Source organism: Trichosurus vulpecula, chromosome 4 (assembly GCF_011100635.1).
Source record: "Trichosurus vulpecula isolate mTriVul1 chromosome 4, mTriVul1.pri, whole genome shotgun sequence".
NCBI lineage: Eukaryota > Metazoa > Chordata > Mammalia > Diprotodontia > Phalangeridae > Trichosurus > Trichosurus vulpecula.
Window position 1 is genome coordinate 103,060,210 of NC_050576.1, and position 18,396 is coordinate 103,078,605.

The 18,396-nt window shown below is 39.4% G+C and overlaps 1 protein-coding gene across 8 annotated transcripts in view; it reads left to right on the forward strand.

Annotated features, from left to right (window-relative positions):
- The window catches only part of PPP1R12B (protein phosphatase 1 regulatory subunit 12B), a 256,546-nt gene that overhangs the window by 70,572 nt on the left and 167,578 nt on the right, over positions 1–18,396 (forward strand). For all 8 annotated transcript variants that reach the window (XM_036757286.1, XM_036757291.1, XM_036757288.1 and 5 more), the window contains exons 2-6: positions 212–342; positions 9,341–9,459; positions 14,128–14,287; positions 16,035–16,179; positions 16,723–16,797. In XM_036757286.1, the coding sequence (XP_036613181.1) occupies positions 212–342; positions 9,341–9,459; positions 14,128–14,287; positions 16,035–16,179; positions 16,723–16,797 (630 nt within the window). The remainder of the gene's footprint in view (positions 1–211; positions 343–9,340; positions 9,460–14,127; positions 14,288–16,034; positions 16,180–16,722; positions 16,798–18,396) is intronic.

An 18,396-nucleotide genomic window follows, 5' to 3' on the forward strand; every position in this document is an offset into this window, starting at 1 on the left:
CTTACCAGAATTTACAAGGGCCTTTGGAGGAATCTGAAATGCAAGATGATGTCTTTATCTTTAGACATGGAGTGGGATAGGTTAGATGGGTAGCATCTAGGAGTAAAAGGAAGACAGAGACTAGCAAAGGGGGAGGGGGAAGGGAATTTTAGTGTTTCTATCAAAATTTAGAAACCAAAATTGATTTTTTGGCTTTTTGACCTCTTTTCAGGCCTGTATTGATGAAAACTTGGACATGGTGAAGTTCCTAGTGGAGAACAGAGCCAATGTAAACCAGCAGGACAATGAGGGCTGGACTCCTCTTCATGCAGCAGCTTCCTGTGGCTATCTTAACATAGCAGAGTGAGTGAGTTTCAATGGGTCCTGGTTCTTTGCAGTAGCATGTACCATCTCTTTCCTATTCTGCTCCTGCTCCAGAGCTTTGGAATCATTAATGGACTCAACCATTATAAACCACAAATAATGAAGGCAAAAAAAGAGTTACTGATGCTAAATCTATAGACAGCTAATGATTTCATGATTTTTTGTTTGAAATATTTCTCCCATTAAAAATAGATTTTATTGATATCTTTTGTTTTTATATCACTTACATTTCCCTTTGTATCCCTATTTATCCCTCCTCCTTATCTCTTCCAGATAGCCATTTTACATGTTCTAAAATATGGGAAAATTGACGTCATATACCGCATTTCACTCTTGTAGACCCCTCACTTTTGCAAGGACTAGGGAGAGATGTTTTCACAAATCTCTTCTTTGGGATCATCGTCATCACAACTTTACTGCAGCTAGGTCAGCTAAATTTTACAGTGATTAGGGATCTGGACCTGAAGTCAAGGAGACCTGAGTTCACATGCAGCCTTATACACTTAATAGGGTTACAATGCTGCGCAGGTCACTTAACCTCTGTCTCCCTAAGTGTCCTCAACTGCAAAATGGGGACGATGATTACACCTACCTCCCAGGATTGTTGTAAGCATAAAATGAGGTAATATTTGTAAAGTACTTTGCAAGCCTTTAAGAGTTCTATAAATGCCAGCTTTTATTATTATCAGTATTACCATGACTACTCATAAAACATTATTTTATTTCATTTTTATTTATTTTTTCTTAAACATTCAGTTTTAGTTGGTTTTGTTCTTTCTATTTACATTGCTGTAGTCTTTGCATTTATATTGTTTTTTTTGTTGTTTGCTTCACTTTGCCTCTGTACATATAAGTCTTCTCATGCTTCTTTACATTAATTTGTCATTTCTTATAGCATAGTACTTTTGTGCATTCTTGCACCACATTCTGTTTAGCCATTCCCCAAGTATCTAGTTTGTTCTGAATTTAACAAACACCAAAAAAAAGACATTTCCATATATAGAGTAGAACAGAAAAAGAGGATTCATGAAACCACAAATCTCTGTTACCTACTTGCTTTAAAAAAAAGTTTATAGTAAATTTAGCACATTACTCTGAAAACTATCCTGCTTATTTGTGCTTCTCCTTGAATTTCCTTCTGTTATGAGCATTTACTTTATTTCTTGTTTTTGGCTACCACCAAAAAAGTGCTGCTAAGAATATTTTGTGGTCTGTGGAGACTTCCTTTTTGCCATTGACCTTCTTAGGGTGTATACCTAGCAAGGGGACCTCTGAGTCAAAGGGTATGGTCATTTAAGATATTTTCTTTGTATAACTCCAAATCACCTTTCGTACTGGTTATATCAAGTCAGTTCTACCAACAATATATGACTATACCTGTCTCTCTATAGCCAATTCAACACTGACATTTCCTACCTTTTGTCATTTTTGCCAGTTCGCTTCCCAGCCATATCCTAGTTACCATTGGATGTTAGGTGAAAGGCTAAGTGATAGGATCAGTGTCACAATTACTTTTTATTTATTACACTTTATCTGGAATTTGATCTGGTATTTTCGGTTACAGAGATGCAACGTCTCTCTATTCCCTGCCTGTACTCACTTTGTTAACATTTATAGTTAGATACAAATGTCAGTAGGCCCAAACATCTGTTTGAATCAGTATATTCAAATACTCAGAGGTATCTATGATCACATTTGCTGTACTCATTCCCTTTAGTGATGTAGGCCTTAAACCATTTATGCTTCCCTTCCTTGAAAACTCTTGTCCATGTCTTCTCATCAGTTCACCAAAAGTGGACCCCCCCCCCCCCCCCCCCCGTATCTTGGGACGCTGCCTTGATCTGTCCTGACATTATGAGAATACCAATGGAGAACATGGACTTACATGGATTACATTGGTAATCTCTCGCTCTTGTCACGTGACCCCTGGATTTTCTTCTTTTTTGGTACTTACCTTGTTCTTTATACTGCTCCTCTATGATTCATCATTTGTAACGAGTTGTAGCCTGCTTACCCCCGCTGTGCAACCAGATTGTTGAACTTTGAATACACTTCAATTTCAGTTTTTTGGAGACTGTAATATTCTATGGCTTTTAGTCACATAAAAACAGAAAGATAGAAGAAGAAAAAAAAATTTAACCTTAATTTAAGAGAGAAACTTGGGATCATTTAGAGAACTTTATAATTTCCCAAAGACAATTTAGTCTGCTCTACTCACTGTGTTCTGTTCTGGGCCCAGTTCTTGGTCCATTTGTGGCATCTCTTCAGTTTGTATATATTGATAGATAAGGGCTGTAGCTTTCCATTCAATTACATATTGTAGATTGAACGCTAAGATGTCTTTATCCACTTAGTTTTCCATATGTGGATAGTAAGGATAAACTCTTTAGAGTGATTATGGTGACTCTGCAATTTCTGGGGCATCGTATAATCAGTGTAATGAAAACTATAAGTAAGAATACCAGCAGAACCTCACCAACTTTCAGAAATTCCTCATCTAATGTATGCTGGATTGAATCTGACAGGGGTGAACACCCCTAGCAAGCTTGTCTCTCTGTTTTATTCTTTAATATTAACCATCAGAAGTTGAATATCAATTGTTCAGTGAGTAACCTGTAATTTGGATATATACATCAGAGACATCTTGTTGGAGGAGAATGATTAAGATAATATTATGCTGTACCACATTAAAATGTTTTTTAAAAACATAGTAAACAGACAAATACAGTGTGATCTTATATTTTATCTATTATTCAGACTGATTATTTGTGTCATGGTTTAGGTGGAATATCACTTGCGAAAGATTGCTCGTTCCCTTCCAATTCTCCCATCAAAGATGTCCTTGTAATAATCCATGTGTGGATTATTTTCATAAAGATTTTAAATAGCTAGGAAAGTAGCAATGGGTTGATAATTACTGATGATCTCTTGGTCACCTTTTAAAAAATAATACTAAGGGCTAAGATTTCTCATCCCTTTGGTATCTTATCTTCAGATACCTTAAGAATTAGTCCCTCGGTTACTTCAAAATTATGTTAAATCTAGTATGGAGCTTCCAGAGGAAGCACAAACACCACCATCCTGAGATTGTTCCTATATACCCAATACAACAATATTAGAGTCCAGACTTGGTGGCTCTACTGGCCTCAAAGCTGAAGAGTTTGTTGATGGTCTTCTCAGCTCTTTTATTCTGTTGTCCCTCCTGGTTTTGTCCTTCAATGTCTTGGTGAAGGCTTTGTTTCATTATGATTCTCATTGTGCTCTCTTTCAACTTGCTGGTCTTTCCACTATTTGTGGTGTGTGTGTGTGTGTGTGTGTGTGTGTCTTTTATGAGACATTATGGCTTTGGCAGCTGCTTGTGATTTTTCACCATCCTCTATAAAATTTTACAAACTCGTTTGTGTTCTAAACCAGTGTTGTCCATCTTTCCGCTTGGTGAATGAATCAAGTATTTGCTAGCAGAGTTGGCATCTAGGCTCTTTTGGTCTCTTTGTTATAGTAATGAACAACAAGCATTTTCATAGCACTTTAAGGATTGTAAAGCATTTTCAAAAATATTATCTCATTGTATCTTTATAACAACTCTGAAAAGTAAGTGCTATTGTTAGACACTATACAGATGAGGAAACTGAGGCTGGCAGAGGTTAAGGGACTTTCCCTAGAGTTACACTGTTAATAAGTGTCTGAGGCCAGATTTGAACTTAGGTCTTTTTGACTCTGTTTAGTGCTCTGTCCACCATGCCACTGAACTGCCTCTGATTGGTAAAATGCACTACAAAATGGCATTAAGCAGTATTGATTTTCTTTCTTACATCCATTTTCCATTTTTTAAAATTAATAAGTTGTTTAAGTAGCAGGTTGGAGTTAATTAAATACTATAGCGTTTTCTTGTCTTTGTTTTTCTTGCCTTTGTTTTTCTTGCTTCCATTAATTTTGGTCTTTGCTCTAACAAGTCACAGTGGTCTGACTATACACAGACAGTTGATTCAGGAATAACTCCCACATTAGTAATGAGTCATTTCCTGCCAGTTAAAATATAATCAATTTCTTTTTTTGTGTGATGTTACTTGGTGCTCATCACATCCAGAACTTTCTGTCTCACTTTTTGATGATGTTTAAGCATGAGGATTCTGTTTCTTAACCTTGAACCATATTTTTTTCCACTCTCTCATCAGTTCTTACCTTTGCATTGAAATTATTATGTACTAAAGTATATGTTGATTTAATTTGAAGGGTCTTGTTGAGTTTTAGTAGAATTTCTCCTACAGCCAATGTTGGTGCATAAACCTAGCTATTTTTGTGGTGATCTTTTTGCAGATACTTTTCTTGAGCTAATATGAGATGATCAAATGTCCCATAAGATGTTTTTCTTGTTGCCTTTGGATATATGGTGAAAACAGACATTTTATTTACCTCTTGCAGGAGAACTTGTGACCTATCCTTTTATTTAGCTGCAAACACTTCTGTTTGCTGGATAGGATTCCTTTCCTCTTGTGGTATGTCCACTCTTTGGTTATTGAACAAGGATTTCATAGAGTACTAAGAGCTAAGTTAATGTTTATAAGATAGTCCAAAAACTGTGATTCTTGGAATTGCCTATTTCCTTTTCTCCTGCTCTTAATTACAGAAGTAGAAAGGGATTATGCAAAGCTAATTATTTTATAATTTTTTTTGTTTCATGGATTGCCATGCCCCCCACCCCCAAACATCACCAGGTGGCCAACTTGGCTCATTATCTTGGTGATAAGCCCTCCCTGTAGTTAGCTAGATTGGTATTTTGCTTGAACTGTACTTGGAGCCTTTCTAGCAAGGGTAATAGCTGGTGCCAGCATAATTTTCAGGAACCCAGGGAGACCTCTATCCTCCCATGTGGCCTCAGAGTAGGACTTTATGGAGATAAGCTTGAATAATTATGTTTTAAAGCAAAAGAAGTAGGCCTGAAGATGGAAGGACAGCTGCCTAAATATCACAAAAGCAACTTTAGTCAATATTAAAAGAAAAAGTTAAACATAGTGAGCAAAGAACAAGATAGTAACAGGTATTTTACATGTTAGTCATGTAATTATGTTTCATAAAGCACAAGCAAAGACTTAATTTCTGAGATATCTACCTGTCGTCCCTGAGGCAAGGAGGCATCACTAGAAGAGTAGTTTTTTTTTTTAAAGGAGAAAGACTGGTAGTTTGGAGTATATCATAGATGAGTACAAGTCTAGATTAGGATCAGGTATGTTTTGTGATGAAAAGAGGATTGGAATATTAAGGCTGCTTAAAGTAAGATTGTTTATTGGAAGTTCCTCCTAACGCGCTTAGAGCTTCATTGCACCTCACTTGTTCCACAAGCAAGCAGTGAGAGTACTCTTGATGACTGAGTGGAGACCAAGGGACTCCCTTTTCACAGAATCTGATTGTCTTAGGTTTATTTTGTAGATCCTGTGGCATTGGAGTCACTCTTGAGTCCCACAGGGTTATTATATATACTTTGTGAGAGAAGTCGAACAAAAGAAGAGTCAGGCAGCAAAACTTTGAGCTGTGGCATTGGTGTTTGGTAGGGCTGCTTTTTCTGAAAAGCAGCCTGGACTGTCCCCAGAGCAAACAGAAATGAACAGTATAGCTTTATTCACTCTTGGGTCCCTCTCTTTGTTTCAGTTTTGTGAAAGTTGGCAACCTCTTCATCTCTTAGGCCACACACCTCCCCCCCCCCCCTTTTAGAGTCTTACGGAGATGGCTCTGAATCTCTAGTGTGCTCAAATGCCTTGGTGCCTAAGAGTTAAGGTGATTTCCTCTTGGTGGTTGCTTTTAGTAAAAATGTGATTAATCTGTGGAACATATAAACTCCATTACTGCTGTCATTTCAGTTTTGGTCATTGACTACATCCATAATTTTTGAGCTACAGAAGAATCTCATTAAATTTAGCCACCTTTTTTTTTTCCTTTCCATAGATAGATGGATAGATAGAACATAGATTATACACTTCACCAGACACTCTACTAAGGGCTAGGGATACAAATATAAGCAAAAAAGACAGCCTCAGCATGCAGGTACTTTACACTTTAATGGGAGAAGGTGACATATAAAAGCTAGCTGGAAGGGGAGAGTGGTGGGCAGGGAATGACATGCACTTGGGGAAGGCTGCTGGGGAGGAGGTAGAGAAGTCTGGGGAGTCCAGAGTAGACCCAGGAGTGAAGTGAGTGTGGATGGCCTGGGCCGCTCATGAAGTGGCAACCTGGGCCAAGGATTCCCTCATCAGGAGAGGGCCACAGAGTCAGAGGTATCTCTAGGCTGCTGACAAGCCAAGAGAGGAACCAGAAAGAAGTAACAAGTAGAGTGCATGCCCTCTTGATGTCCTCGACTTTCCTTTTTTTTCTTCTTTCCTTAGGAATCTGTGCTCAGAGAATAATTTTAAATTAGATCTCCTGTTACACATCTTTGATCTTATATGAACCAGTCACAGTGATTTCTTTAACTTGACATTTTGGATAAACACATTTGTGTCTTAGAAATGTATGAAACTTAAGTCTTTTTTTCCCCTCAGAAGAATTACCTGATATGAAATGAATCACTATGAGCTGACTTCACACCAAACCTATTTAGATAATTCTGTGGGGTTATGCTACAATTCATTTCTCATTAGTTTTATCCTTATAAGAGGTTTTGAGTTTCACTGTTATTCATTTTTATAGTACATGGGTTTATTTTTCAAAAAATTGAAAACCGCTTTTCTAACAAGTTATGCTTTAGCATTATATAGACTTTCAGGGCTTGTCAGTTCTTAATTACCTACTTGTATTCATTTAGTTCTTCATAGACTTTGTAGTCTTTTTGGTAAAGAGTCTTTATTTTCAGGTGTTTTTTAAAATAGTATTCCCTCCCCCATTACATGTAAAAACAATTTTCAGCATTTGTTTTTAAAAATTTTGAGTCCCAAATTCTTCCCCTCTCCCTCCCTGAGACAGCAGGCATTCTCACGTATGTTATACATGTGCAATCATGTAAAAACATATTTCCATATGAGTCATTTTTGTGGAAGAAAACTTGAACACCCTCCCTCCCCCCAAAACAAAGTGAAAAATAGTATGGTGAGCCCCTATTTTCAAGGAAGAAGAAAGTGAGAAACAATTTTGTTTTCTCTTTCCAGGAAGACCCTGTGCTCAAGCACTTTCCATTTCAGGTTCCTATCCATTTTAAATGATGTGATCCCATATCTCTTGTCTTTATCCTAGATAGTAATATTAAAACACAAAGAGAGGTTTGGCTCAGTTGTATTTCTTTTCTCTGTCCTTCACATGCACTCTCTCCCCTCTACTCCCCTGCCTTCCCCATATTCATTATGCTCCTAGGATGTGCCAGTGTTTCTAAATGTCCAGGTGCCTTAATGAAGATCCTAGGGAGAACAAATTAAAACTAGGCAGGGATTCTTAGGCTTATGTTAATTATGCGTAAGGAGAATAGAAACTAAAGGGTTTTTTTTTTCCTTTTATAATGGTGGTTTTGAAGGACAGTGGTAAATGAGACCATATTTTCCTTTCATGGACTTTAGGTCATGCTTATAGGTTACACCCCAGTGTCCTAGGTCTGAGTGCATATTATATCATTGAAGGAAAAAACAATAGATGCCTATACCTGAATCCATTTGTGTGTAGGTGTGTGCTTATCCATTTAGCAAACATTTCTCAAGTGCCTTCTATGTGGTAGGCATCATGCTATTCCTGGAAAGGGTGGTGTGTTGTCCAAACTGAATAGTCCTTTTTTGCTTTCAGATGTTTCTAAGTACTAAATTGCTAACTCCAGCCATTATCAGGCCTCTTGCTGGTTCATAGCCTAAATTCATAAATGCTAATTAAATTCCTCACAGACTTTGAATTATACAATTACAATTGTGAATTACACAGTTACATACAGCATTTATTATGTGCCAAACACTGTGCTCAGTGCTGGGGATACAAATAGGAAAATGACAGTTCCTGCTCTCAAGAAGCTCAAACTCTAATTCGGGGAAATGAGACACATAAACTAGCTCAGCTGCATGGTGGGGTGAAAACCCCAGAAGTCCTAGGGGAGTGATTCTGGGTTGCATGGCAAGGTGGATGATAAGACCTGGTGATCTTCTGTCTGGTGACTCCAAGCCCATCTAAGTGGTATGAATAGCCATGTGGCTCTTTCACCTGGCTGCCCCGGAGCGGGGTTGTTGGCAGCCTCAGGAGAGGGGAGACTCTTACGAGAGAGGGCTCCTCTGGCATGTCTTTCTGTCCAGCTATCCTATGAATTCAGGGCATCTCTTCAAAGGGAAGTTGGGGGAAGGAAACTTCTACCAGTGGTTCTTCCTTCACATAGTCCATAGGAGACCATAGCATATTAATGATTTCTCTGATATGATAATTCTATTCTGGAGTGAGGAAGGGACTGTGTAGATGACTGGTGGCTTGTGTGTTTGTGAGGTGTGTGTGTGTGTGTGTGTGTGTGTGTGTCCAGATTTGAATAGATACCTTAAATATACATGCTTGAGACCACAAAAATATTTCACGTACCCAAATGTAGCCATTGGCAAAATCCTAGTGAAAATCATTGCTCTATGTCTCTTCTGGCTTTTGTGTCAAAATTATTCCAAGATGTAGCAAGGAATTTTCTTTTTGGAAACTTGCATTTGAAGGGAACGTGATCTTACTTCTTATGGTTTTCAGAAAGCTTCTCATCCTTACATAAAGGTTTTTCTTTTTTAACATTCTCAGTGGTATTTGTGAAACATGTCCTGCTTGTTGCCATAGAAGAGAAGGAAGAAAAATTGAGCCTTAGTTATTGAAGTATCTTAGAGATCCAAAGGGTTAAACGTGGAACACCTTATTTGAGACCTGTTTGGAATCCCAAACCAGATGCCTTTTTCTGTTAGTTTTTCAAGCTCCTTTCCAACCTTTGGTGCATGAGTGTAAATTGACCCCAGCCTGGCATAGATAACATTACTCCTGGGTCTCATCTGTGCAGGTATTTCATTAACCATGGAGCCAGTGTGGCTGCAGTGAATAGCGAAGGTGAAGTCCCCTCTGACCTTGCAGAAGAAGCAGCAATGAAGGACCTGCTCCTGGAGCAAGTGAAGAAGCAAGGTAACTCATTGGGGTGACTCTGGGGAGTCTAGTGCCCTCTCCTAGTGAGAGGCGTGAGAGAAAGCAGCAGCTGCCACTGGAACACAGACACTTTAGAAATGATTCTTTCATCTTATGGGAGCCTTTCATTAATGTGCAATGGGAGGGGGCAGGTTAGATCTGACTGTACAGCATTAGTCACCAGTTACCAACATCCTGGATCCTTTTAATAGCTCAGGCAAGAGAAGAACAAATGTCACAAAGTTGCATTAGTCTTTGTGTCTTTTTTTTTTTTTGAGGGGGAAAGGCAGGGCAGTTGGGGTTAAGTGACTTGCCCAAGGTCACACAGCTAGTAAGTGTGTCAAGTGTCTGAGGTCAAATTTGAACTCAGGCCCTCCTGATTCCAGGGCCGGTGGAGCCATCTAGCTGCCCACTTTGTGTCCTTTCTTAAGGTTAGATACAAACCTTATTGTATTGTATAAGTTGATTCATTCCTTGATAAAGCGTATCCAACTGATACAACCTAGGAAGACTTATGATTTTTTTTATTTTTTCAATTGTTGAGAACCTGGAATAAACCTGGACAAGCCATTTATTTATAAGCTCTGAAATGATCTCGAAAGTCACACTTGTCAGGTCAGTTTGCTTAGAAATGTAAAAAGATAAGACAGTAGATTGAAGAAGCAGAGAATAAACTTTACTTCTTCATCCTCATTTTAGATTTTCAGGAAAACTGGCATCTGAGGATAATTCTGGTATAGGCAAACAAAGGAACACTGGATTTGGTGTAGGTAGGAGAACTTGAGTCTAGTTTCATCTCTGACTGTCTGACTTTGGGCAAGTCGTTCAACTTCTCTGGGCCTCAGTTTCCTCCTCTGTAGAAGGTGGGGGTTGGACTAGGTTATCTCAAAGGTCCTTAGTCACTGAAGATACAGTAATCCTAAGTAATTTAGCTTTTTAAACCAAGTTTTGTGGATGGATAGCCTTGAGAAATGTGGGTGGGACTATTGCTAATTCTTTGTAGCTCATGTTTATAATAGTGTTAGAACCCTTCAACTAGGCTGTGTCCATACTGTGGCCAGTAGTGTAACTCAACAAATGGACCCTGTTACTATTTATCAGTCATGTCCTAAATTAATTCTATGCCTATCTTAATGCACAAACTCACACAGTTTTGCCTATTGAGATGTGCTTTGCCTCATTTAATAAAAAGGAGTATTTTTTTTCATTCATTCAACAAGTTCAGCAGTTATTGAGGAATGGTATAGCCAACTTCTGAAGTTAGGAAGACCTAGATTCAAGTCCTGTTCCCAGTACCTCCTAGCTGTGTGACAGGGGACAAGTCCCTTAACTTCTCAGTACCCCAGGCAGTTCTCTAACACTGTAAGTTATAATGAAATTCTGGACAGCATTGGCGGAGGGCATTTCCAAATAGGGACTTCCCTATACATACATCTTAGGTCTAGACTGAAAATGAATTATTTACAAAGCCCTGGATTATGAGTAGGGGTTGCAGAAACAAAGGTAAAACCAATTCTTTCATTCAGGGAGCTTCCATCCTTCTGAGAGGATACACAATGGGTACACCAAGTTGTGAACGTCGGTTAATGGTCAGAAGGAGACCACTGACCACTAGTGGAAGAGGAGGCCGGGCTTTCCAGAAGAGTCGGCTGCCAAGCAGCATCTTGAAGAAAGCCTGGGATTCTAAGAGTTGGAGGGCAGGAGGAAGATTATTCTAGGCCAGGGGGACAACTGGTGCGAATGCACGGAGGCAAGAGATAGAGTGCCCACGTCAGGGGCAGCACATGGTCTGGTTTGGCTGGAAGAGCAAGTGTGTAAAGCAGAGTGATGCGCACTGACACTGGAAAGCTAGACTGGAGCCTGACTGTGGATGGTCTAAGATGACAGGCTTGCCTTAGAAGCAATTGGGAACCACTAGGGAATGACAGAGTAAGACCTGTGCCTTGCGAATATGCTTGTGGATGTTGTGGGGAGGATGGAAGCAAAAAGACTATTCAGGAACCTATTGTAATAGTCTGGGGTGATGCAGGTCTGAACTATGGTGGTGGCTGTGTGATTAAGGAGAAGCGGATAGATGCAAGAGAAATCATGGAGGTAGACTGGACAAAGCATCACAACTGATAGGCATGGGAAGAGAGAGGAAGAGTCAGGGATGACACCAGCGTTAAGAACCTGTGTAGTTTGGAGAGAGATTCTTTGTCCTCGTGGAACTTAGAATTGAGTAGGAAAAGTGTGTGATGCATACATACATATATACGTAGATATACACCCTCTGTGTGTGTATACATATGTGTCTGCCTGTATGCACATATGCATGTACACATACGCATAACCATGACATAAGGTAAGATGTATGAAAGTCTTATGGGAATTCAGGGGAGGAATTGGCTTCTGTCAAGGGCAAATGAGAGATGTGTTGGGAGAACTGGCATTTACACCCTGTAGCTCATAGGCTCGGTAGGGATTGAACAGGGAGAGCCTACATTGTGTCATGACAGCTTTGATCAAAGTCAAACTGACTTACTGTTGGTTGATAAATAATTATTTAACACCTCCTACGTGCCAGGCACTGTGCTAAATGCTAGGGATACAAAGGAAGACAAAGGACAGTCCTGTCCTCAAGGAGCTCACACTCTAACAGGGGAAACAACATGCAAACAACTACGTACAAACAAGCTAGAGACAGGATAAGTGGGAGACAATGAACAGAAGGAAGACACTAGCAATGGGAGACTTGAAGGAGGCAGAGAGGAGGAAAGAGGTATCCCAGGCACGGAGTCAGAAGATGGAGACAAGAATGGCGGGGGACAAAGAATGAGGATGAAGATGGAGGACCCGGTCAGAGAGGTTAGTTTTGGAAAATAAGTGCTTCTTTCTGAGACAAGCTAGAGGAAGAAGATATTATTTTGGGTTATGAGACCATCTGTGATTGAAACCTTTGCTTCCTATTGTCTCAAGTGTGAGTGTAGACAAAATCTCAATAGATATGCCCAGTCCTTACACCTGAGGGATGATCTGCTCATGTTTGCTTTGAGGTCCTGTCAGCCTTGATTATTTATAGCATCCAGGATCTCTGCAGGAAACTTCTCCCCTCCCACACAAGTTCAGTCGCATTGCAGATTACCAGTGGTTGTAACTAAGCTGGGAGGGTGTCAGGACCAAACAGAGAATGAGTGTATCTGGAACATATGGAACATAGTGGAGTGTATATGGAACATAAAAATGTGTGAATTAATTTTGAATTTTCCTGTGTCAAGGAAGAATACCTCTGTGACAGCCAATATTGTAAAGTTGAGTACCTTATAGTAATTTACCAATCAGGTCCCCACAATATTTTTGAATGGCATGTGGATTTTCTGGAGTTTGATTGCATTTCTTCAGAAGGACGACACATTTAACTCCAGTTACTATTGTATTTACTAATAATATTTGGGTAGGAATCATCTTCACTGGAGATTTTACAGCTGAAAGTACTGTTCTGATTTATATATGGGGATTGCTTTTGGGAAATTGCTTTAGAGAAGGGTGTTTTGTTTGTTTTCATTTGCAGCTTGCCGGTTGTACTTGAGACTAAACATATTGTATTCCTTGTGCTGTAGAGGCATGATTACTAGACTAGAATTCAGGGAAACCTGGTCCTCGTGCTCACTATTGGTGGCGATGTGCCTATGTCATCAGTGAGCTGTGTGACACTGGAAAGTCACCCCACTCTTCGTGTCTGTCTCATCTTTCAGATGTGTCTAATAAACCCTGTTTTCTCTACTGTATAGGTCTGTCGTAAGACTAAAACTACACATCGTGTATAGAAAAGTTCTTGAAAAGTGTTATGCAATTATAAATTATAAGGCATTTGATTTGTAGGCTCTCTGCCTTTTATGAGTAATTTATAGTGTATTCCCCTCATGTTCCCTCATGTAAAATTTTCGCTTCTGTATCAGAAGTTATCCATCAGTTTAAATACTAACAGTGATACATATATATATATGTGTGTGTATATGTGTGTGTGTATATATATATATATATATATAGCATGTGTGTGTGTATATGTGTATGTATACATGCACACATATATGTATGTACACACATGGATTTTAGAACAGTAGTCTTAGTGATCGTGTTGTCTTGCTTTGATTTTAGGAATAATAACAATAGCTCACATACAATTTTGAGGTTTGCAAAGTGCTTTGCTTATATTATTTCATTTGAGTCTCATAAGAATCCTATAAGATAGGTACATTCAAGTATTATCTCCATTTGAAAGATAAAGCAAAGATCCTTTCCCTGATCACACAATTAGTGACTATCAGAGTTCAGGTTCTACCCCAGATGTTTGTTGACCCTCTCTCCAACACTTTATCCACTATTATATGCTTCTCTGATGAGGATACAAGTGAGGACAGAGAAATGAGAGAGATGAAGAGACTTGCTGAAGAACACAATTACATAGTGGGAGAAATTTCTTGACTCTTGTTCAGTGCATTTTACGCCATACCAGACTCTGTGTGTGTGATTGTGTTTAAATGTCACTTGCATTTTGAGCTAGGAGTAAAATGGAAAAACTCAAAGCTTGAAGACTTAGCTTGTGTTTCGGGACATGTCTGGGATCCAGACAAAGAAAATATCCTGCAAGACTAAACTGGATGTTTCACTCTCTGCTGGTTTCTGCAGGGGTTGATCTGGAGCAGTCAAGAAAAGAAGAGGAGCAGCAGATGTTGCAGGATGCTCGCCAGTGGCTCAATAGTGGTAAAATTGAGGATGTGAGACAGGCTCGTTCAGGGGCCACCGCCCTCCACGTGGCTGCTGCCAAGGGCTACTCTGAAGTTCTCAGGTATGATCCCTTGACACCTTGAGCAAGTTTTTCCAGCTCAAAATTGACTGATGATTCTTTTGACTGATGCTTCTGGAAGGAGAATGAAGGATTTCTCAGGATGAAGGATTTTTTCAGTTGGTGTATGTTTCCTTCCTCATTAGGCTTTCAGGGTATACATTCTACCTTCTGCCATTGTTCATAATGAGCTGTCTCCTTTCTTTTCTTCTTCCACAGCATCCCTGGGTTTTGCATGTTTACGAGCATACAAGCATGCTATAGGATATAAAGCATGCAAGTGTTCTGTGGAACATAAAAAATAAATTGGGAAGCATTGGCCTACTAGACACCACAAGGCCCCTTCCAGGTCTATGATTTATTACAAATAACACATGCAACCACCACCTCTTGTAACCTATAATGAAGTATGAATTTGTAATTATCTTGGTCCTTTGTGATCTCTAGAAATGGCTTTGAGATTTTTAATTACATAGACACCAATTCACTATATTGCCTGTCTTCCAATTAGGTGTAAGAATAAAACTTCTTTAAAGGCTCTTTTTATATGTTGGAGTTTTAAAACATCACCTGTCCTACTCACCCTTTCATCTCTCCATGACAGATGCCATCTTTTGATGTTGATATTGGCTCAGCTTCCCTAAAAACTTAAATGGCCAGCACCAAATAGGAGCAACAGGTGCAAGATGCAGACAAACAAATTTAGGCTTACCGTCGTCCCCTTCACCAATTACTTATTATTTACTGTGTATAGATTCTGTACTTATCTGTGTATGTGCTGTTCTCACTTTTTCTCTTTCGTTGAAAGCATGAACAGTTTTGTTTTTTTTTTGTACCCAGCACAATGCCTAGCACACAGTTGATACTTAATAAATGCCTATTGAGTTGTTGAATCACATTTAAGAAAATCATTCTTAACACAGGGATGGGCTGCCCCCTGATGCAGTGGCTCAAGCTGAGGCCAAATGTCCACTTGTCTGCTGTGTTGTAGAATCATGTAAAGATTGATTGGACCTCTGAGAGCACTTCCAAATCCAAATTCTGTGATTCATGGCTCAAAGATGGGAGCCAGGAGTTTTCAGAAGTGCTCTAACAAGTTTGGACTTCAGGATTTCCTCCCTGCCACTATCTCAAGTTTGGGTTGTAGCTTTTGGTTGTTCAGGCTTTCCTGACTGAGCATTTATAGAATGAGAGTACCTGGGTCTGTAATCTGTTATTAAATATATGAGCGATTTTCTAGAAAGTGTCCTGCAGGGAATTGGGTTTCTAGTTTGTATTTTGTTTTTTCCTTGTATGAGAAAATCTAAAACTCATTCTCATGATATACTTCTAGGACATAGCTGGTTGAATCAGTCTTGCATTAATATACATATTGAACATATAGTATACATATTAGTATACATATTATACATATAAAGCATTTCTAAGTTCTTTCTTTATAGGAACAACATGAGTGTGCCAGGAAAATGCTGGATAGCGTTTAGTAGACACCATCTTTGGCCAATAGAGCTATGATGGACCCCCCCAGAATTGCTTTTGAAACCTGAACTTTGGTTTAGAGAGTGGAAGGCATAATTCAGTTCATTTTAGTTTAGTGTTTTTTAAATGCCTTCCTTCTCAGTGTAAGGCACTTGATAGGCACTGGGAATACCTAGGGTTTCAGGACCCAAAGCTAAATTGGTAATAGACTAGGAGTCATTCTGCAGAGAACTACAATGTTAAGCATTTTACTTTTGGTTTTTCTTCTTAGGCTTTTGATTCAGGCTGGCTATGAACTGAACGTTCAGGATCATGATGGCTGGACTCCCCTCCATGCTGCTGCACATTGGGGGGTGAAAGAGGCCTGTTCCATCCTGGCAGAAGCACTCTGTGACATGGATATCAGGAACAAACTGGTCAGTGAAACAGACATGCAGTAGGCAGCGGTCGGCAGAGTGATCAATAACATGTCAGGAGGTTATGAGTGGTTAGAGCATCACACTGCATACTTCCTTTTTAAAAAATAAATTTTTACTGATGTATTTCATCTTTATATCACCTATTCTTTTCATTTTATCTTTTCCTTCTACCTGCTCCTAGAGTGCCATTCCTTATAACAGAAAATAAAAAAGAGTAGGGAAAAAAATAGTTCAGCAAAAAACTAACAAGCATATTAAGGGAGTCTGAAATTATACGCAATGTTCCCCACCCATGGTCCCCTGCCTTTGAAAGAAGTGCAGGGAGGTACCAGTACTAAATCTGGTAACATGTAAAACATTTTTAAGTGGCTGTTGTTTATGTGTCTTCTCTGTATTAGACAGGATGGAATCATAAAAAGGGGATTCTGTGGGCAGGATACAAAAGCAGAATATAGAAGTTAAGTGGTCCCTAGTACAGAGAACACTGATTTTGTTAATATTTTGTTTCCTACTGGTTATGGTGCCTCTTCTCATTGCCAGGGCCAAACACCCTTCGATGTGGCTGATGAAGGGCTTGTGGAACATTTGGAGATGCTCCAGAAGAAACAGAATGTGGTAAGTCTGGGGCTGGTGCCTTTTATTGAAGTTTCTTTAACAATTTGTATCTTAGCCACTGGCTTTAGCTATGTCTCTGTTGAGAGCTAAAATGGACATGTCTGCATTCCTAAGATGATAATTGGTCTCTTCAGGGCCTATCAGACATCCTGTTATAAGAAAACATCTCAGAAACCCCTAATGTTGAAACTTGCTTTTTATAGAGAGATAACCTATTAATTGCTAGAGTTGCTAAGCTTCTTATTGCCTCTGAATTCTAAGCATGGCTATAGAATCATAGTTTTTCCCACAGAAAGTACCTGGATACCTCATAAGTTGGATGTAATTGTCAGAAAAGCTGAAAAGATCAAGAAACTTTTGTTACTTGAAATTGAAAAAAGAAGCACTGCATTTTGGGTCATGGACACTGGATAGCTGAAAACTCTCAGTGATTCCAGAAATCTTAACTATACAAATTTGAAGATTTATCATCATCATCATCATCATCATCATCATCCTGCCCTAATTGAGGGTTTAACTATAGGTGTTATTTTGCTGCCTGCTGTGCAAAATAACGACATAAAATGTTAACCTCTACCCTTTGTAAAGGACTTTAATGTTTTCAAAGAATTTTATATTCCCTATCTCTTTCGTCCTCACCACAACCATGAAGTAGCCACACTAGATATGATTATCCCCATTTTACAGATGAGGAAATTTGAGGCTCAAATATGGCACATGACCCGCTCATAGTCACACCACTACAGAATGTGTTTTGTAGGATTTGAAACCGGGTCTCTCTTGACTCCAGGTTCACTACTTTGCCCCTCATTGAACCAGGAAAACCAATGTATAAACTTAAACATAGTGCTTAAAGATGGCAGAATAGAAACTTCAAACCAATATGGGAATGAACATTAAATAGTTGACATCGTGTTTGGTCTGGGAAAAGAGAATAGTGATCATGGTATAATTGGAGTGAAGAACAAGGGCAGCAGCCGTGGGAAGTCCAGTCAGAGAGTGGGAGCGAAGCAATCGCTGGTCTCCTTCTCATCCATCTTCTTTCAACCTTCTCGTCGGCTGGGAGGTGGGGAGCGCTTGTTCAAATCTGCCCTGATGTAATAGCACTGTTGAGTTGAACTTAGACCAAGTACGAGTGAGAGAGGTGTTGGTGAGAACGTTTAGAGCGGTCGGCGCATCTACCCCAAGATCGTGAGAGCTCCGGAGGCTGGGAAGGAAGGATGGTTTGGGGATGTTGACCTAGGGTTGAATTCCGCTGTTGCTATTTGTTGATTGATCGGACAGAGAAAGGACTCTCACAAAAGCATAGTTACTAAAGCCATAAATATAGATGCTTAACTCAGAGAGTAGAGGATTTTTAAATCTGAGAAGGCCGTCAGGCTCCCCTAGGCCAAGATTTTTTAACCTGGGGCCCATGAACTTTTTAAAAAATATTTGATAACTGTATTTCCGTGTACCTGATTTCCTTTGTGATCCTATATATTTTATGCATTTAAAAACATCATTCTGAGAACAGATCTATAAGGGTACCCTAGACTGCCAGACAGGTCCATGACACTAAAAAGGTTAAGAAATCCTGCCCTGGGCCATCCTCTTCAT